This window comes from Drosophila suzukii, chromosome 2R, assembly GCF_043229965.1.
Source record: "Drosophila suzukii chromosome 2R, CBGP_Dsuzu_IsoJpt1.0, whole genome shotgun sequence".
In the NCBI taxonomy this organism is placed as follows: domain Eukaryota; kingdom Metazoa; phylum Arthropoda; class Insecta; order Diptera; family Drosophilidae; genus Drosophila; species Drosophila suzukii.
In genome coordinates, this window is record NC_092081.1 from 4,496,213 (window position 1) to 4,518,872 (window position 22,660).

Below are 22,660 nucleotides of genomic sequence, written 5' to 3' on the forward strand. Positions count from 1 at the left end.
AGAGCTGGACTCGCCCAGGATAACACGGAAAAGCCGAGTCCGGCTTGTGAATGGTTGTCATCCCCAAATGAACCCAATGAAGCCATAGCTCGGAATTGGAAACTTTCTATTTTGGGAACCTGAATGAGAATTCCTTGAAATTTAAAATTAAAAACCTTGGCTGAGCTTTTTGGACCACAAAATGAATGTCCCAGAATTAGGCAAATTAAAACGATTTAAGGGTGCGGAAGAAATATGCTAGGAGCCCACAGTCACAGCAATTATTGCCATCAGAACTCGAGTAAAAATCAACCAAAGTGGGAATGAATATAAGTCCCTGCTTAGCCAGCTTAAAGGCACACAAATTAAACAGACGCAAGAAACTAGACAAAGCACGCCAGAAATCCTGGTTAAAAGTCAAAACACACAGGCACGCACAAAGCCGCATATGTGCGAAAGTCTTAAGGAAGTCGGAAAGGGGGGAAAGCGCCAGCAAAAAAGGCAAGACAAAGGAGGAAAAACACCGAAATCGGCAGAGAAAAACTTTTAGCCAAGCAGGCAGCCTGTCAACCAAAGGCAGAAGGCAAAAAGCTCCGGTTTCGCAGGAAACTGGGGAATCCTGGCAGGCATAGAAAGGATAATGCGCGGCATGCGGAACGCATAAGCGGCAAATTCCATTAAGTGGCAACAACACAGCCGCCAGATTGGGGGCTTCCCATCGAATTAAAACGATATGAGCAAAAAGGAAACCCTGTGTCCAGGGTTGACACAGCCCTTCATGGGAGATACGTTTTTTTATGCCTCCTTTGATGGGGATGCGTGTCCTCCCGCCCTGCGGATATGATGTAAAAGTGCGTGGTGGGCTGTTGAAAATAAAAATTCAATTTGCAAGTAACTGGGTCACTCCGGCACTGATTCAACTCGACATTCTTCGGCATGGGATGGTGACCACTGAGCAGCGAGGGTCGTAAAGAATCTTTAGGATGGCATAAACAATTTATATGTTGAGTGGCCTTCAAATGGTTTGATGTCCCATGGCAAATATAACGGCCAAAATTGGTTATCGTAAAGTCTGAAATAGAAGTGATATGCATTTTATAGATTTTCAGGATACGCTTTTATGATTTACTTGGCGTGTCCCAAAGATGTCCCAAAACTCAAACCAACGGTAGGGTTTTTAGCCAAGACACAACCCATGCAAAAGCTTAGGGACTGTTATACAGCCTCGACTAACATAGCTTCCACACATATACTTTATAACAGTAGCTTAAAAAATGCATACTATGCTTATGCTAAGGGTTTCATGATTTCTTAAAATTTCTACCGTCAAAATAGATGAAAACTAGTTTTTAATGGCACTGAATGAAAAAATTGTTTGTTATATGTAAGGTGTAATTTTATATTTATATCGATCTGGCACCTCCGATAATTGTATAGAGTTACCGGAGGTTAATTGTCACCATTTCACGCTTTGAGGTTGAATTCATAGTCAACTTTCGTGTGTTGTCTCGAATTTATGAAACGGTGTTTATGCACAGACGAACCAGACCATTTCATGAAATGAAAGCGTGAAATCGCCATCGCATAAACCCAGTAACAGTCGACCATTAAGAATGATTTATACTTTGGGTCTACTTGGAATCTAACAGTCGAAAATACTCCTTTGTGGACGGATGGAGCTAATTTTACAGGAATATTATTTAAAAAACAACAATACATGTTTATGTATGTGTAAAAGCGAAACAAAATCTTAAAACTAGCTTATTTATAGAACACACACTTTATTTGACAAATTATAAATGGATTCCATTTAAGACAATGGAAAGTCAGCGGGTTATTCTATTTTCCGAAAGACGGAGGAACCCTTGGTTGGTGACGAGCATCTACGAGGCCCAAAAGCGCTGCGACCAGAACTGCTACCTTCATTTTTGTTAGAAAAATATGGATAAGTATGCTTTTTAAATATCGCTTTTGTCGCCAGCTGAATCAATTGGTTATCCATAAATATAATAACGCGACTACTAGCATCACCAGCTATGGAACTGATTGACTTACGAAAGCTTATTGTTGATACTTTTGTAAATTTCCATTTGCAAAAAATGTCTTATAAAAAAAGTCAAATCTATCTTATGCCGAAACCCCATCGTTATATTGCAGATAATCAAAAAAATTTAAACATATATAGTATGAAATATTAATGTATTACTTTCGTGAATTTTCTTAAAACTTATATTTCTTTTATACATGCTATAAAAAAATGTGCATCCAAATTTATTTACAAAAAGGAAAAAAGGTGGTTTGCGGTGAACATCATGGGGCACCGCAGGGTTAACTGAAATATGAAAATCAAACTGCATTTAAAACCTAACCACAAAACCATCAATGCATTTTTAATTTTTGTTGCTTTTTGCACCACTTTGGAGTTATAATGGTTCTAATGGAAACAAGCTGACTTAAAGGATTTTTAGTTTTGCAGAATTAATTTAGGATTAGTTTAAAGTGTAAATAAATAAATAATTAGTTATAAGTCCCTTCTAAATTAGTTAGGATGACTTGTAACATTTTTTTCATTTCCGTAAAAAATTAGTAAACACCGATAGTTCTTATGGTGAAATAGTCCTCTGATTAATAAACAATTTTATTATAAATTCTAAAATCGTGAAAAATAGTTTTCCTTTAGAGTAGAAAAGACCATAAAAAAACTAAGCTAGAATATATTTACACATTGATTTTCCGATCCTTCGTCGTCCGATTAAAAAGCACTTTAATTCGAAGTTCTGAAATCCTAAAAAGTGTGTTGTACTCCAGATTACTGACTTATAATATATCTTGCAATAAAGTGAAAGATGGACTAAGGGACAGACGGACATGGGTAGATTGACTCGCCAAGTAATGAAATTTAAGATGATATAATCTATATACGGTTGGAAACGTCTCCATCGCTGTTGCAAACTTCTGAATGAAATCATAATACCCTCATGGGTGTTACTAAATAGTTATATCAAATTCCTTTAATTAAATACAGTTATTATCTTAAAAAAAAAATCCTAAAAACTTGTTTTTAAACAATTTATATATCGTTTTTGGTTCTGTGCATAAAAAAGTTTAGTAAAAAGACAAACTTTTTTTCAGCTGTGCAAATGTGAGTACCAATATTATGTGAAGTGGGCGGGTTGCAAGCATGGTATGCTGCTGAACAATTGAATACTATTGAACTAAACAGGGAATTTGCGTGTATATTGGCAAACGATTTGCATATAAACAAAAAATAACATCCATTCAATCGAAGAAGCGATTTGAATGTAGCACACAATGGTGGTCTTTAATACTTGTTAAAGGTTATAACGCTAATAGTACGGCCTTGTAGCTGAAATATACCACGATTTCAATTTGTGGGAGGATTATTTGGCTTGTATTGTTTGCACTTTTTTGTAAAAGGCTTTGATGAGAAATCGACAATACTACGAGAGAATGAAATGAATCATGAGCAGTAAAAGTCGTGGAGAAGTCCATGAAATATTGATTCACCGTAGAAATCGTATTAAACGTGTACAAATATAAGCAAATACTTGCATTTTTATGGCTTCTGAGTTTTTCATTTGCATTTCACACCCGTTCATTTCAGAACCTGTGTTTCCCCTTCGCATTTATTCATTTCCATTTTTATTCGATTGCTAAATTTTTTGTGGTTTTAAATTGTTGATATTCTGGCGGCGCCATGTTTGGACCTGCCAAACAATAAATTTGATTGTCGCGGTGTAAAATACTTATTTCCAAGCAATCGCACACTACAATTTAATGTATATTTTATATACGGGGTTTAGAGATGAACAAACAATTACTAACGTTTATGCTAAAACGGAAGTTTAGACTATAAATGTATGTAAAAAGTGGAACCGTATTAAAATGTACGGCCTGATATATTAAAGCGAAGTGCTATCAATTAAAGCGCTTTTGAATTTTCCCCATTTTATTATCAAACATTGCGTTGGTTAATCCAATTAGGATGAGTATGAGTAAACTCTATGGTAATTTATGACCTGCCACAAAAGTCTAAACAAGAAATGTAATTTAAGCAAAAAAGTTCGCAGTACAAAAAATTAAAAAAGAAGAGAGAGGACAGCTTAAGCGGTAAAAGTAAAATTGCTTGAAAAAGTTTCAAACATTTCTGGGATGTAAATTTGTCAAGAGAAAAATGGAACCTTATTACAAATTCAGCTCATTAATCAAATTCACTTTTTTTTGCTATATTTAACGATGATCCAAATATTACTTGTTTTTAATGAACTAATATTTATTTTCTTACCTAGCATTCCTCTTGAAAAAGTATGCTTACTCCACAAAACATGAAAAAACTAATATGTACTGTACAAAAAATCTATAGCTGTATTTTTTATCACACCTTGTAAACTTCAATCAAAAAACGAAACAAAAATTTAATTAAAATAAACTTAAAAACACAAATATAAAATTGTTTGTAATACTTTAATAGCGTTTTTTACTGTTCCCAACTAGAGAAAGTCCGTTCCCTGGCCATATAAAATGTTCTGTTTTATGAAAATTAGTAGTCTTTAAAGAAGGTAAACAAATGCATAAAAAGCTTTCACATTTTCCTGGACCTAATAATTTTTTTAAGTTATCAAAAAATGACTTAACGTGTACACAATTAATTTCTGATTTTTGGTGAGCTTCTCAGACTGCACATTAATTGGACAGCGCGACAAAGATAATTGCACCCACCTTTGATAAAGTCGACGGCCATTTCCAGTCCGTAGGTGTCCTTGTCGCAGTCGTCCAGCAGGTGGGCGCCCAGCGTGACGTTCGGCAGCAGCTGGTGCTTGTTGACCTGGTCCAAGGTGTAGAGCATTGCCTCCAGGGCCTGGATGCCGCCCTGGGGCATGATGGGTCCGCAGGTGATGCTGTCCTCGCGCGAGTGGACCATCATCAGGCCGCCGAGAATGACGTCGCCCTCGAGCACTGCGGCGTGCTTGACCGGCCATCCGGAGGCCGAGGTCGGCGGTGGGCTGTCCAGGGACTTGGCCAGGATCTGGGCCACGTTGCTGGCCCCAAAACCGGCTCCCAGCAGGCGGGGCGTGGGCACCGTCTTGCCACTAAAGCCCTCCGCCGTGCTCGTTAGTGCCGGCGATATGGTCGATGCGGCTGCCACCGCCACTGCCACTGCCACTATATTGGCAGTTGTCGTCGCCGGCCACGCCCCTGTGGCATTTACATAGCCAGAGCTTAGTGCGGCATCCGTATTGAATTTTATTCCATCGCTCGGAACACTCTTATCGCCCCCGTCCCCCAGGTGGCGCTTTGTTTTTGCTGGCATTATTGCTGCCGTTGGCGTGGCTGTTGCTGCTTCTGTTGCCGTTGCTGGTGTCTCGGCCATGTTTGTTTGGCTCGGAATCACTGCTCTTCCAATTTGGTCTTCTATTGTTGCTGGTACATTTACTTGTGCCATTTGCACAGCTGTGGGACGTGGGAGCAGCATGTGTTGCTCCCGTGTCGGCGATGTTGCTGCTGTGGCTTCTACTGCTGTTATTACTTCTGATGCTGCTGCTGGTGGAACTGCAGCTGCTGGCGTGATTGCGTCTAAGGTTGCCGCACTTTCCGTCCTCTTAAGTTCACCTTGTGCTGAATGGTTTCCGGTTGCCATTGTGGCGGCCATAAAGGAATCCGGAACCCGTGTTGCCGATGGCGGATTAGGGATCGCAGTTGAACGGGCGGGGGTTGCCGGTGTGTTCACAGGTAATTGGTTTGCAGGTGTCACTTGCAACATTTCCGCGGGAGCGCCCGCCACTTCACCAGCAGCTTTCATCTGTCGCTCAATGGCTTTTATGGTTTTGCCAGGTACTAGCGTTGAATTTAAATTGTCGCTTAATGCGGCGGCCGACCTTCCGTCATCAGTCAGCCCGACCAATTGCCGCTGGGACGGGCTGCCCCCCAGCAATTGTTGCTGCTGCTGCAGCAGCAACATCAGCGCGAGCAGCAGCGGTTGCATCGTAGTTCCTGCTTCCTGGCACTTCGGCTTCAGTGCGGCAAGGACGAGGACGCGGACATGGACATGGACATGGAAGTGGGCAGTATACCGGGGCAGAGCAGCCTGAAGGACCAGGGCCAACGCATTTGTTGTCGGCACGGGCAGTTGGTTAAAATTCAATTAAGTCTCGACAGCGTCCGAAATTTTGTCTGGCCAACACGCGTTTTAATTAAGTTTGGCTCGCCGCGCTGAAATTGATGTGGCTGCTAATTTGCGCCCAGTCCCGGCCAGAGCATTTTTATGGACTGCCAACTTTGTTGCACAACTGAAAAATAAACGAAAGTGGGGACTCAAGTTAGCCAGGATATAAATAGTAAAAAAAAGCCATGAGAAGGCAATGTGAATTATAAATGTTGGCAGGTAGGGGTGTTTAATGAGCAGTGAAAATATGCATAAAAATGAGCAAACATTTGTTTTTTTAACAGCTATTTACAACAGCTTCACATTTGGGTAAAATTCTCACTGGGAAAGGAAATGATGTATATGTTGCGGTAAGTAAAATAGAACAAAAGACCTTAAACGTTAGGAAAAAACATTACAAATTTCAGTTCTGGACAGCACACTTTTTGGTTTAAAAACCACGATTCTTATATTTTTTTTTTAAAGTTTTAATCATCTATTAACAAACCTTTTTGTCAAACTTTTATTAAAAAACTATACAAAGTATAACATTTTATCTCAATTTTTTTATAAATTTAAATTTATTTGTATTATAAGTTTTAAATGCAAATACATGTTGATCCAATTGTTATACCTACTAAAAAAATTAAAAAACATTAGTGATTTATGAAACTAATTGTCATATGAAAGGTATGGATTTGCTAATATTTTCAGATTATTTTAATGCATCAATTGGCCATAAACATGTCCGCATTGATTTTTTATTTTCAATGTTAATAAAAACATTTTATTTTTTATTACTTATTTATACAAATCCATTAAAAATAAGTTGATCCCCATATCCTATTTGCCACCAGAAATTAAATTTTGTAAACTCATAAAACAAATTTAAAAAACCCATTTGGTAATTCGTTTGGCTGCTATTTAACTGAAAGTCAAGTTTTTAAAAAATAGCCCAAAATATTTATAATAAATATATAATATATTTATAAATAAATAAATAAAATTGACTTTTATTTGTATCATGTTTTTGTACAATTTCCTCAGAATATTCAACACTATTCCGCCAATCTTTCGATAGCTATATTACTTGGATGCTCTCCATGTCAGTCCCCACGGCCATCGATCCAATGGCTGTCAGCCCAAAGTGATGAGATTAATTAAATTTTGGGTTGCAAGTCGGGACAGAGATACCGGGTCCAACATTTTCATTAGTTGTGACGCCCGTTAATTTATGGCCACGTTTCGGCCATTTGCGGCAGCCCTTCTCGGCGGCCCACACATCTTGTCTATTTTCACATGCCAGTTGACACTTATTTTGGGCCATGTGTCCGAATTCTCTTCGGCAGGCTGGCAAATCCTGCAGCTATTTCGGTAGCCCAAAGTCAACAAATGTTGGTAATATTGGTGATATGCTAAAATATAACACGAGGGGCATTAAAGCCTTTCCTGACCTAGCATATTACCCGTGCCGCGCGTGGTGCGGCTTTAATTAATTCGTCGGGCAGTCTTAAAATCTGCTGTAAGTTTCACCCGCCTGCGGCTAATTGTGGAATATTTGCCTGGACCAATGAACCATAAATATGTAAAAATTGCAAACAAATATTCCCCAGGGGCTGTGGGTTCCCTGCCTTTTCGACCATAACTATACGAGTAAATAATTGGTTTGCCGACCCCCAAGTCCATCGAAAACCCATTACAGGGTCTCATTAAGCGGCGACAAAGTGGCTAATTGGCTTCGGGCCAGTCAGCGGAGCCCTTTTGTCAGGCAGGCGGTTATCTAATTAGACTTCTATAATTAACGCAAATACTTTGATTAAATTGCCAGCCCCTGCAACTAAACATCCGCCTAATCCGGTTAGGTTGGTCCTCAAAAATGATGGGTGGGTGTTTATTTTTTCAGAAGTCCATTTCCGGCAAATGACATCTTCCATAACCATTTTCCCATCTATTCAAGCAGGATATCCTTATTTGCTGACGCAGGACGGGTGACTTAATGCCTACGCACTTTCTGTTGACTCACATTTGTGTGAATAGAGCTTACTGGAAATGGTTTACACTTGCAAAGAACTGCAAGGGAGGCATGTAAATAAATGGAACATTTCAAAAGCACACTCCATTGAATTTATCATTTTTCTCGCCTAATCGCTCTGATTTGAAAGCAACATCTCTGGACTCCATGGGCTTAGGAAAATCTCATTTATTAAAAATTTCAGAAGAATTTTCCGCCTCAAGGACAAAAAACATTCGACCCTTATCCTGCAATTGCTTTGGGCCAAGACTGTTATGCGGCCCGTGAGCACAGGCAGACAGCCGTTCAGGTAATGGCCAAAGTAACAGCTTCTGACCATGATTTTTTATGTGCAAATTATGCACAAGACCCGAATAAAGGGCTGCGCAAAATTCAAAATTAATGACCATTTCCCTGGCCCCTAACCCTATACAGTCGGCTCTCAATTTGAAATATTATTTATTAACCCGCCATAATGGATGGCACGTGACGCGACTGGATTGGCGGACTGGCGGCTGACCACTTAAAGCGTGATTATCCATAATGAATATGCAGTCCGGTCGCAGCGCAAGAATTTCATATTAAATATTAACAATGTGTGCGGAGGCATTTGTCAACACGCCTGCGGGTGTTGGTAAAATTTATAATGAGCTCATAAATAACTCAGTCAATGGGCCACTGGTACTTCACAAAAACGACAATTAAATCTATAAATTTTCGAGTACCAATCCCAGGCCCTTTAATTAACTGCGCTGGTTTAGAGTGCACTTTGCCTTTAATTTCGAAATTAAAATGTTGGTTAGAGGAATAAATATGGAAATTACATCATTTTATTTTAAAAATTCTGACCATTTTGTACATCATTAAACATGGTAACATTGGTATTTTGATATTTTACCCATATTTGCAATACCCTTTTTTTATGAAAAAATTTTCCTAGTACCTAAAAATTTATAATTGTTGTGTTGTATTATAATTTATGCGTTTCTCTGTATCTTTGGACAAAGTTATTTTACGTGTAGAACTGAAGTTAGGGCGTGAAACGTAAATTTATTCTGCCGCACGCAATTTGGTCAGCCATTTCTTTGACTTGCCCAAAACTTTTCGATTCTTTCTTGCGTCTTACTCGTTTAATTTCATTTATTATCACTTTTATTGTTTTGCCAATTAAAAAGTTGGAGCATTTATTTTGTGCTCTTCCACTTTGTCGTGTTCGCCAACCGAGCGAGACAAAAAAATGTAGGATGCGATTTTAAGCACTTCGGCGACAAACAGAGAACGTGAAAAAGTTTTAAGCCAAGTTTTAATTAGTGGCGTCCAACATGCATAAGTTTAGAACCGCCGAGGAGGGGCTAATACCCCGTGGACCGACGAGGAGGCGAAAGCAGGGGCTAATTACCTATTCATGCACATCATCGCTGGCATTTGGGACGTCTTTAAAGTTGGCCAGGTCAACGATGGCTTTATGGATCGCTCTACAAGTTGGCTTTAAAAGCATTCAACCCCTCCTGTCATCCATTGTGATTCTGGTCAAAGTTGGCTTGGCAGCGCTCCACACAAAGCGTCCATGTTCCTGCCAACTCTCGAGAACTCTTAACTCTTCACTCTGCCGTTTCAGTCATGGCCAACGAAAACTACCATATACTAAATTCTATGTGATTTTATTCAAGTTTTCCAGTCGAAAAGTTTCCGGTCAGCGGCGCCAATAAATGTGCCACACGCGCCGCCACCCGCCGCCCCTTTCGCCCATCGAACGTCCTTTGCCGGCAGGATTTTGCGCCGACAGTTTTGCCGGCCATAAAGCGATGCTGGCGGCATTCCTCGCGGCCGTTTCGGCCCAGTAGTAAACAAATTAATCCCATTTTGCAAGTGAGCCCGCGGCCCGGGCGGAGGTCCGTATAAATTAAGTAATTAAGTCGATTGGGGCTCCTAGTTGGGTTAATTGATGCTGTGTCAATGCGTTTAGGCGCGCCTCTGCGCCCGCTTCTCCATTTCCTGTTAAATTAATTTGTTTTCGAAACTTGCGACATTTGCATTCCAAATCGACGAGCGCACACATGGTGCAAAGCGAAAACAATCTTTTGAGTATTAAGATTTCATAAGTGGATTCCGTGAAGTGCGGAAAAAGCGAAGCAAATTAATCAAAATTAATCGCGTTTCGGCAACCAAGCCGAGAGCAATTTTCAGCACACAGGGCGTATGCGCAACGCAGGCGACGGGCTCAAGGAGGCGCCCCCAAATACTTTTAAGTGCTCTGCAGGAGAGGACTCATTACGGAAATTGCTTTACACAGACCGAAATGAGCTCAGGCACATTTCGCATTCACATTCCAGCAGCTCAGGAGCTCTCGAGATCCGGAGCACCAGCATACTGGTACACCAGTCAACTTCCATTCGTCGAGTCGAGCCGGCAATCATATGCTTATTGAAGTGGGACGCGGTCTCCGCATTCCGTTTCACTTTATCAAATGAATAAGTTAACAAAACATTAAGTGGGGGCGGCGGGAGACAAACCCGAAAGGTAAACGCATGGCAACGCTTCTTATAGATACGCACGATACAGTTGAGGTCGACCGCACTGGTTTTCATGGGGCATTCTCATAGAGAACGATGCTTCAATGAACAATCAAACAGTTCTGAGAGACACTGTGGCACTATATTTAAAATTGCGTACTACCTGGGATATTCACTTATAAGACGTTTATTTTCCTCCCTAGTCATCCTTTAAATCGTTAATATTTCCATTGTAGTTAAAGCCATTTTTCTGACTTTCTTGAAGATTGGTTTTACAGTTCTTATCTGGATCCAATATAATTTCAGAGTTTCTACTACGAAATATGTTTAACTTTATTTATGTAAATATAATGAACTTAAATTCGTGCGTACTTGAATATCGTGTAAGTGTTTTGGGAACACAAATCCTTTAACTTCATTAAGTAACAGCACATGAATTATGCATTTTCCTAGAAATAATGATTTCATGTTAGCTTGAATTTTTCCATACAAAAATCGTGTTTAATTAGTGTCGGACACAGAACTTGGTTGGTAGGGGCTTTCGAAAACAAAATTGTAAAGCGCACTTTTTTAACAGAACTTTTGTATAAGACTTCGCCGGAATAAGGGGTCCAACCCCTTAGTCCCCCGTGGTTCCACACATGGGCCTTGTGACCTTTCAGAGTTTTAATAAGCGAGAATTCTTCAAAATAGTTGAAAGGAATAATCAGAAACAGAGTGTCTTGACTTTTAACATTCAATAACTAAAGGGTTTTCCCAACTTCTTTTTTTAGTTTAAATGCCAGCACTTAGTTAATAACATTTATTTAATTTAGTTCAATAATGCCAGGAAGTACACTTTTCTTGAGGTATGAAAATTACCACTTTCCCCTGGTTGGTAAAAAAGGGACAGCCTCTTAACGGTCCACATCAATCCCACTGTGCTGTCTGTCAGCAATTCCGAAACACGTCAAGACAGGAGAAGTCTTTTGCCAGACAAGTCCTGGAGACTCCCAACAGACCGCCCATATCGCGTCCTTTTTAATCCTCGTCCACAAGGCGGCGGCTCTCGTTTCCCAGGATCCAGCCTCTTCCTGTTGACAGAGCGGCTGTTTGTTTATTGATTTTGTGTTTTTTGGCGGTACGTGTATATGGAGATTGGCACTGATAGCATTCGAAATGATATACACGCCACATTAAATGGATTATTTAATGTTGTCACTCACGTACGTATGCCGAGCAAATGATGCGTGCACCAGATAGTCCCCCCGAAAGCCCCTCCGCGGTAGGAGCGGTTCGACAACTGGGGCACACAATGTTGCCACGAATGCCTTGCCCCGATTACACCAGCGGGAGCCATTTCCATTTGTCTTGCGCCCCGTCGCTTCGATTCCCGACCGAAGGAGGTTAAAGTTGATTGTGCTTGAAATTGGTCGGTTTCGCTGTATGCCCCACTTGGTTACTCGTCTTAATTGGAGATGCGCCCAGCCCCTGGCTATATTCACCCGATTCCGGGGCAGAGCCCAAGCAATTTAAAACAATGCACAATGTCAATTAATTTAATAATTACTTTAAGATAAGACATATATTGAAAACAATTACTCTATTAAAACAGGTTTATTGTTTTCTGTTTCTATCTAATTAAAATTACGAAGTAATGATGATAAGATGTCCTCTAAACTTAAATTTGAGATTAAAAGCCTGGCCCAGAAAGCATATAATAAATGCAAATCTCTCAAAAATATACAGAGCAACTTCTGAATAAGTCTTAAGTACCGAAATTTAACCTCAGGGCCCGTCTCAAATTAAGCAAGCTGACTGTAGTAGACAATGAGGGGATTATAAATGTGAGCAATCAAATATTGGTCCATGACAGCTTATTCCTGCTCATTTGCCATGAAGTGAATCCTCTGTTAAACGAATGCGTCCATCAAAATGCACACATCGCACCCTGAGGCTGGCCTTTTGGCCCAGCTTACCGCTTGGCTTACTGGACTTAATGCTCGACTTGAATGGCCATGTGCTAATTAAACGGATCCCAACGGGGGCGACTAAAACTACGCTTTCTATCAGGGGAATCGCTCATCTGCTTGCGATTATAATTAACCGTATTATTCAAGTTTATCGAGTGCGCACTCCACGCACGCCCTCAATAAATAATGGCACACAAACGGAAAAGCTGGAAAAGCGAGAAAAGTGGGAAAAGCGGGAAAAGCAGGGAAAACAGCGGCTGTGGCCTAAGCCACTTTGGCTTAGCCCTTGATCTACGAGCTGTAGCCAGGATAATGCCACATATATTCCTGTACGACGATGTTCACATACGCGTTTCAGCCATGAGTCGCGTATTTGTAACGCAAATAAGGATGAAAGGCGGGCGAACTTCCAGCAGGAGGTTCATAAATCAAAGGACACGTTCATAAATAAATAATGCGGATTTAAGCACTCGCAGAGGAAATTTCTCTTGCCTATATAAGCACTCAAAATCGCTGTCAGGGCCCATTCAAAATTCATGGTTCCGATTGCACAAAAGCGCATCCTAAGCCAATTGAAAGGCAATTTGGGTGCCGGGCCGCTCATTAGTGCAGGATGTTCCTCTCTGATTACTGCCAAACGGCTAAAGGAAAAGTTGGCCTTTCCTAGAACAAAATTCAAACTAATCCCATAACAATCAAATTCAAATGCAGATGAAAGAGAGATTTTGGCAAGGTTCTCCAAACTTTGAACTAGTCAATTGTGGTTGAAAGCTCGAATGATTTTCGTAGTCTAACACTCAAATCATTTTGACTCAGACTTTGTGACTCTTATTCTCACTTTTCAGGAGGCCAGCAGCTCGTAGGCTGTATTTCTTACAGAACTCTCGGTTTAATGACAGCCCTGGTCGGCTTTAAAGAGCCATAAAACCACCAAATGAAAGCTGAAATAATAAATATTAATGGCGGCACGGAGGCCCCCGAGGGCGACCACTTCCGAGACCCAAACTTTGCTTCTTTTCCGCTCCTAAAATATTTATTTATTCACGCACTCGCAAGCCCCCGGGCTCAATTTGCACTAGAGCACTTATTGTTCTTAATCTGCTCATGGAAAATTTAATTAAAGCAATGGTTTCGGCGGGGCGAATTCAATTTATGATAGGGTCCAGCATCAATCATGCATATCCAGTGACAACGGGGCGTTCCCGAGGCACGCCCCACTGCCCATCCAAATATCCTTAAAGCCCTGGCCCCAGTCCTAAATGGCCGAAAGTCCTTCGAGCATGAAAATGTAGCAAATGGCTTTTTGTGTGCGCAGACCCAGGACCTCGGCCACCTCGTCTCAGTTTAATATACTTTCCACACTTTAAATAGGAAACGCCTTCGCATAATTGCTGTGTGAAGGCGCAAAGGGCATTTTAATTAAGTAAGCCGGGGTGAAAAAGTAGTCGGACAAGGAGTGTGAAGTGGCCAAGGGAATACGTGATTACCATTTTTCAATTTCATCAGTCGGAAGTTTCCAGTTATGGCATTAAGGCTGGAAAGTAAGAATTACTTTTTAAAGCTGGGCAAAATTTAATTTTCACCCATCGGTAAGGCTCGGGCAACAAGAGAGGTGATCAATCTCTAAAAATTTATCAAATCCACAGGGGAAACTATACATTTGACCTGACCCAAAAAGGTCTCGCAAACAAACTTATAACTCATTTTCCATTCATTTTCCAAAGCATTAAGCCCAGAAACTTACTGTAAACACCCACATAATCTTTCTGGTCGTTTTTCGGCAAAATTGGGACCATAACTAGAGCCAAAATTCGTTCAAAAGTTATTAACAACAGTTTATCCTCTCTCGGCTTAGCCCCTGATATAATTATTGCAACCCGTTCGAGGACATCCAGGGTTACGAGCGAAAAACTTTACCTTGCAAATGCAACCAAAAGCGTGTGGCTTTACCTTTGCTTTAAAAGTCGTATATCATTTGCCCTGCGCTCTCATTATTTTGGGCAATGTCCCGCGTCTAATGAGCTGGGTTCCAACTGGTGCACAAATGAAATGAATGTTCCGGGAAAGCACTCAAGCCACTGCAGTCAGTCCTTTCCCGGAAAGTTAGCTTTGGAACACACTTCAGCGTTGAGCATTTCGCGAATATATATATCAGCTAATGCCAGAAAATTTGCAGAACTACTTAGTTGTTTTACTACCTACATTAGGATGGATACCTTGTAGGTAAGAGCTTGACGTCATTAAAATGTATGTGTTCCACAACATTATTATCTGTGCTTAAATTTTCTGCAAGGAACTCTATGCGGCTCGAATCTCATTAAAGGTTTCGGGACATTTGCCAATTTATTTTATAGTAATCCAAACGATATACATTCAAGTTTGGAGCCATTAATTTTTACAGCACTCGAAGCTTTTTCAATCCTGCTCTGCTGTGTTTGTTTTGAATTTTCATTTTCTGAGCGCCCAATTATTTCCCCGAATAATTGATTTTTATTAGATCTTCGTCTTGGGCTGGCAAATTAATTTTCCCTTCGTGCCCACATTTGTCACCCGGCGGAACAACAAAACAGCCGAGGTCGACGTAGGAGGAGCATCAGTAAGTCATATATAACCCAGCGCCATCTTTGACATTGGGCCACGTTCCTTTTGTTGCCACTTTCCCCCGGTTTTTGCCCCTTAACCCCAGCCCCGCCCCCTGACTGAGATCCTGAACTCGTGGCCTGCGTCATAAATCAGCTTTGTTGCATTTAAGTCGGTGCAAACAATAGCAATAAGCCAGCCAGCTAGAACCATATTTTTGCCTACTGAGATTTATAGATTTGCATTTGTCTTGGAGCGAAAATTGTGCATTCATAGTTAGTTACGACGCACGGAAGTAAGAACTTACTTTTAAATCCACGAATATTCAGTTTTATCCTCTGTGAAAATCGGACTCTGCCAGGCTTAAAATATTAACACTTTGGCTTTTTACGTAACTTTAAGTAACTTTGTTTTAGTTATTTTCAGCTCTCACTTTGCTTTCATAAACCTTAAATATTTTATGCCAACATTTACGCTCAGCACTTTTAGTTTTTATATTTTTTTACCCATGTTTATGGTATTTTCAGTTGATATCTTGGATTTAAAATATTCTGTTTTATTACTTTTGGATTTAACTGCTTAGATTTAAAATTTAACTCACAACATTATATATTCAACATTTACTTTAATATTTTGACGAATTTTTCTTCTTTTTTAAATAAAATGTTTATTTTCATTTCGAAAGGTCAACGGTATTGGTAATATTCCTCAATCTTTAATCACTTGAACTTTTGAATCGTTGGGAAGTCTGTTCACAATTGTTTTTAACCGTCAACTGGCCGAAGGACCAACCGTGCTCCTTGGATCCGCGTTTAAGACTGACTGGAGTTTTGCCGAGTGACGAGCAGAACATCGGGATGCTGTTAGCTAATGTTTGGGAAATTTTCTAACAGAGCTCTGCGAGAAGCTGTGGACTCTGTTAACCTGGCTGCTCAGCGAGGGATATTAAAAGTTACGGCTGGGAGCCAAGAATTTTATTGAAAATAGATATAAAGGAATATATTAAAAATACATTTATTTTCTGATGGTAATAGAATGTTCCTCCTTACTGGGGCAAACAGTTCCGTACGTTAAGAGGCTGCATATCTCGTATTAGCCATTTGCTTTAAGCACCCCTTCTTGGTACACATTTAATGGGAAGTATTGACATTAAAGTTTTGTGCTGAAGATAAACACTATCATAATTGATTACTGCGAAAATGGGACAAGAATCATGGGCCAACAGGACATTCATCTTGTTTCAGTGAGGCCGATAACTTCATGAGCCACGAAAAATTTCGGAAGCCATAAGTTTTCCCCGCCATTCATCAAATATGCTTGGCTGGCTTTTCCTGGCCGTCCCACAAAATGTACGGCAATAGTTGACAAAACATCTGTAGATTAGTGCGCTCTGCCGCAAAGTAAATGTTGTACATGTGTCACACCCAGAAAAACAAGTGCTTATTGGGGTACTGGGCTCTGGGAGGATTAGCCGCAAAACCTCATATCCACTCCATGTCCCCAGTGAGCTTGTGCAGAGTCATTTAAATTTGTTTCACTTTTTTCCATATGTAAAACTTTTACATACCACAGGAATTGAGTAGAATTTCAGGTGAAGCATAGTAATTCTAGGAAGACAACTCTTGGCAGCCACAAAATGACTTAAAATAACCAGTGACCCTTGCTGAGTTGGAAAAATAAAAGGTTAAATTACTAGTCTCCCTCTTTTTTGGATATTTTTTCGTTCGTCAGATATTTGTAGTATTTAATTAGCCAAATAATAATAAGACTCTTATATGGTAAGGGTTATTAAATTGTTCAAAAGAATACCTGCCACAAGTGAAGTTTATAACTAGCCCATTTGTTACAAGTAAAGAAGCTCTCGCATCCTCAACTATTTTTCCAGGAAAGCATTCTTTCGTTATGCATTTTATGTTTTACCAATTTCTGCAACTTATACTTTTCTGGGAATTAAATTATGAACAGGCATCTCATGAAGCTAAAAAATTGCATATTATACTGAAAAGTCAGGAATTAGGAATATATATTTGAGTATCCTTAGAGCTATCTAATAGCCTCACCCTCAATACAAAATCCTCTTTGAGTGGCCCTACTTGCTTCTAACAATGACCAAGGCCTTCCTTCTGTAGCTTGAAAAGGAATCCATTTCAGTGGCAGGGTTTTTCCGCAAAACAATGATTATTTTTTCTGTTAATTTATATTTTCTATTAATTACTCCCATTCGGGTGCAAATGAAGTGCAAAAAAATTGTTAAGCGCTTAACGCACAATTAGGCAGTCAGCCAGAAGACGTGTAAAGTGCGTGCCAATGAGCATTAAATAAATATTTGCACGAGAGCTCGGATAAACAGCCAGGACCAAGAACAAGGACTCGGGCCGGGGAAGACGTGCTGAACATTTAATACCACTGCTTGTCGTTGGTCCGCAAGACGACAGCCAGCTGATAATGACGACGATGACCTGGTCGCTTCTCGGCTCCCGCTTCTCGTTTCTCGGCCCCCTGTCCTTAGGACTGACCACTGACCCCTCATCCATGACTGTGCCCATCCGTTCTTTTTCAGGTTGAGCTTTTCCTCCTTTTTTGTTGACAGCATAATTACGTTGATGACAGCCGTTCGACGTGGGAGTTGCTAGACGCTAAGCAAACACAGACTCTGCATTGGACATGGAGGTGGACGTGGCGCCATTAAGTGACCCCAGAGACCCGGACGTACTGCATGCCACCACCGAACATGTGCGAGGGGGCGGCAAGGTGGGTGGGTGGTTAGGTGGGTAGGTGGGCAGGGGATCCGGTGGCAGGTGCCTCTGGTGGTCAACTGTAATGGAGTGTTGCGCACAATGGTATGCTGGGCTATAAATAAAGTGCAGCTCTGTCCAGATTATCGGTTCGCCCACTGTGCACCGAGCTGCAGCTGCCAGCCACATGCGTCCTCGGCGTCCCACTGTGCCGGATGATAAACTGTACGGCATTAGTTTAAAGTCCCGGCGAACGCAGCGCATTTCCCTCCCAAATTGGAAACACTATTGTGTTCCGGTTTCGCTTCACTTCAGAATCTTCCACATTTACATTGGCTGCAATTTGTTTTTGTTTGGCCGCTCAAGGACATAGTAAAGTGCACCAAGGACAATTCATTACTCACTCGGAGGTCAGGAGTTAATTTATTTAACAACTACCACGTGGCAGTTTGGCATTCCACTCCGGTTGGTAAACCCAAAAGCTGTTGATTTCTCAATTCAATTTGTTTCAACACCTGTTTCTCAGAGATGTTAATCGGGAACCTAATCGCAAAGCACCATCATTCCCATCTGTCGGCTTTCATTACCTCCGGCATTCAGTGCCTTTCACCCGATTCTTCACTGTCAATGCGACCAAAACATTTCACTCACTAAGATCCAAAATGTGTCGTGTTGATTGACAATTAAAATTTGGTTTGCGGTTTAAGAGGTGATATTTATTAAATTGTACTCATTTTATATTCCCGTACAAACCCACATGGCAGTGTGAAGTTGGTTCAGCGGTTGAATACATAATTTAAATTGTTTAATATATTGAGGTTTGCATACATGCATAATAAATTTATGGCCTAAGCTATTATTGATAAGAAAATCTTTCACAAAAAAAATACGAAAAAGTACAACAAAATATATGCCTAATGAATTCAAAGTTTCGTTTTACAAATTTAAACTTAAAAATAAATTGCATGATTTAATTTGACAGTATTTATATCAAGCTGTCAATGTGATAAACATTTTATCATTAAGTTGGTGTGTCATAAAATAAATAAATAAATATTAATCTGAAAACGTAAAATGTTTAAATTACCTATGATTGTTTAATTTATTGATCCCATATTTCCTATTAAATTAAAATGGCTTATGAAGTCTTTGGATTTTGTAAGATTTTTTAGACAGTGTTAAAAGTATGCCTTAAAGTACTTATTTAAATGCTTAGCTGAATTTTTAAAATTTCGGTCTAGTCCTAGCTTGCACATCAACCCGATAGTAATTGGAAACAAAAATACAAATGTATGGACAAAATAGCTATAGTTTCGGGAGACCACAGACCACACGCTTCCATAAACAAGCGGGAAAGTTTTCTTTTGGTAAGTGGGAAACTTTGTCCTGCTGCCATGACAATAATCGTGGTAATGGGCTGTCCCATAATAATGCTAATGGTGCCTATGGGTGCGGAGTCTGGACTCAACACGCCCAGCAAATTATAACTGCCGGCGGCACAATGGCGAGATGAGAGTTTCAATTTCCTGCGCGGATCCGAGTGCCAGGGGCTGGGAAAGCGGCACATAACTGAGTGTGCAATTTCCCCATTAGCAAACGCCTGAGAGCGAAAACTTTTTAATTGTGCCACAACAACCCAAGCTTCTTGAGAGAAATGCAGTGTACACCAACATTCGAATTCTGTGGCGCCTGCAACATTGTGAGGCTTTTCGAACCACCCACCCACTCAGCCTGGCTATCAAATCAGGCCAATTAGTGCACGTGGGATGGCGTCAAAGGATTCCCCAGAACCGACCACCAGTTGGTTTGCCCTCATCGAACTTAAAGGAACTTATCAAAGGAACCGAAAGGTGATGTCAATGCCAGGGCTGAGGAATTCACCTTGACGAAAATGAACAGTTACTGCTTTCAGACTCTTAAAGGGACTCATTAAGTAGTGTAGTGTTTTTGCGACAAAAAATGTTTGAAATGAAAATATGTATGTAAATTGTTCTAAGGAGTTCCCAATTAGTGTCCAAAATAAATCTATCCATTTTGATTCGAAACGAAAAACCGGTTTTAAATACCTTCCCAAAAATATGTTAATTTTTGTCTATAAAGCCCCGTGTTGCACAAAGATCGATTAATTCGCTCAAAAGTTGTAGTTTCTCAACTATTTTCCGCCGAAAAATTTTTAACTATTTTTTTTGGTGTCAGTCCTACATGCGACAACCTTAAAATCACAATTGTGTTTGCTTTGACATACACTTCTACGTAAAAAGTAACGAAAAATATCGCACCAAAAGTGACCAGTTTTCCGAAGAATGTCCCGTATATATTTCCAAGAATATTTGTTTGTAAAATTTGCCGATTTCACCACCGATTGCATGCATGTTTCCATCTCCCTCGCAATCCCTTTAGCTGAGTAACAAGTATTTAAAAGCCGATGCCGTCGACTATTTCTCTCTCTTGTTTTTGAGAGTATCCTATATATAAAAGACATGAGTTTTTCAACAACGTTTTAACTCAATTTTGAAGGAAGTTATATCGTTTCAAACAGATAGTAGTTTTTTCTCGCTCAACCAAATAATTACTTATTGATAGGGCAGGAAACACGGTATCACTTACACTACATTATAAAGAATCAGGCTAAAAGAAAGATTGTTTGGAGCCTAGAAAATATCGAAATACCAATTTATTTTAAATCACAAACTATTCTAGTTCAATTTTTTAATAGGTTCACCACCAAAATGTACAAAAATTCCTTTTTCCTGATTCAGTATTAAAGAACTTGAAACACAATTTTATAAACATTTTTCAGTACAACTAAGCGGAATCTTTGGCATTTAAGGCTATATTTAAAAAGCACTGTTTTTATGTTTTCACATTTCCATTTTACTAACCCTTATCTTTATAACGTGACTTATATTCGTTGATTTTTCAATCTACATCATTTGTTAAAATATGGAAATCTAGGGGACTAGCTGCCAAAATTCATACCCATTCAGCAGTATGCAAATAAAGCAAGCAAGACCAACCGACCAGAGTTTCCCCACTTGCAACTTTGCTGATTTTCAATGTTCTGCTAAATATGCAATTCCTTCAAATGAAATAAAACCATGCGACAGCGAGTTAAGTTGCTCTATCCGTTGTTTTGTGGGGATTTAGCGTTCTTTCAGCTTCCGTTTTCCCCCGTGGCGAACGTGTACGGAATTCGCAAGCCGTAAAAAATTCATTTTCTCCCACTCCTTCGTACAAATTGTGTTGCGATTCCGGGATAGTTGGTAGCGATTTAAGCGGCAAAATGCGGCTTAAAGCCCTCACTTCGAATCAGATTGTCTGGCAGATTGTCATTTGCATAAAGCGTTGCTGACCAGCCGGAGCAGGTTGGGCTTAGTCCACGGGTACCTAAATCATAAAACACATGGCGCCCATCGGCTGCACAAAAGGACAAACCTTCGGGCATAAGGGTCAGGATCTGAGCACGGGAGCAATCCTCTACATGGGTTCGCAGTGCGTTTGTCATAAAAATGTCACAGAGGCAGGTCTGCGATGGGTATGAAGATAACCAAAATAGCTACAATATTGGATATCGTTGGACATTTGTTTCTCCCAACTTAAAATGTCTTTCGAATCGCCAGTAAGTCTTAACTTTCTTTAAATAAATTAAATTGCCTCTTGAGCGCAGCAATAAAAGGAATGCGGCTTAGTCAGCTGTTTCAAATCGTGTTTTATCGTTTCAAATTGTTTGTCCTATTTAGGGTCACCACTTCTGTTCTAAATAAGGAATTTAAAGAATTGAATTAATCATTTTATAGCTGCATTCTTCTTATGTGATTAATAAGCCATCAAAACAAGGGTTCTATTTATGCCTTAACTATTTAAACCCTAACAACTTTATAACAAGTTCTGAAACCATAGCATCAATTGCGAAAAGGAAACAAATTAATTTGGCTTATTTACCAAGTGCATTACCAGCGGAGATTTCCAACGCAAAACTTAGATGTAAATTAATTTGAGTTAATTGTTTTTACTCGGGCGCCGCAGAAGTTTTGGTTTACACTTGCCCGCCCAATGCGAATCTCTTTCGGCGAGCAGTTGCCACTGGCAGAATCTGTTGAGGATGGGTGGCAGGGGCTTAATGAATTTCCCGGCCGGGCCGGCCTTGACTTTCGTTTTCACTCGCTTCCTGTTTATGGCCCGACACGCCCGCCTGGAAAGTTTCCACATTATGCCCCCATTATCCCCTTCTAGCTCCTCCGTGGCCTGTCCGGCTAGAGTTCGTCGACTGTCCGTGTCACTCGAATGATTAAAGATTTCTTTTTATGGCCCTGGCCGCTACTTTCTGCAACAATTTATCAACTTTCAAGGTTGCCGCAGCAGTTGTAAAAACTTTGACATTTTGTTTTGGGCCATAAAATGTCTAATTTAATCAACTTTAAGTTGGCTTTTGCATCACTGAACCGCCGATCCGACCCCCTGTTTACTGGCGAGTTCAAGTCCGCAGCTCACGGACAACCATAAAAACCGGCCCTTTAAATATTCAATCGACCTCCCCTACCCGCTGGATGGTCGCGTTTTAGTGCGGTAATCGAAGGTCATGAAAGCGCACATCAAATATGATTGATGATCATTTCGGACATAGTAAGTTTTCCCTGGTCGGTCCTTTCAGCTTTGCACCGCACCGTGCCCTGTTTTCGCAGCCAGAAAGTCATTAAAAATGCTCTCTGGTGCTTCAGATGCAGGGC

General features: G+C 40.3%; 1 protein-coding gene across 2 annotated transcripts in view; it reads right to left on the bottom strand.

The window, feature by feature from the left end:
- The window catches only part of mtt (mangetout), a 99,507-nt gene that overhangs the window by 52,827 nt on the left and 24,020 nt on the right, over nt 1-22,660 (bottom strand). Inside the window, exons 1-2 of one of the 2 annotated variants that reach the window (XM_017087417.4) lie at nt 15,506-15,773; nt 4,720-6,287 (exon numbers count right to left, since the gene is read on the bottom strand). In XM_017087417.4, the coding sequence (XP_016942906.3) occupies nt 4,720-5,983 (1,264 nt within the window). In that variant the 5' untranslated portion in view covers nt 5,984-6,287; nt 15,506-15,773. Of the gene's footprint in view, nt 1-4,719; nt 6,288-15,505; nt 15,774-22,660 lie in introns of those variants that run through there. The other variant, XM_065863332.2, reaches the window with a different exon arrangement.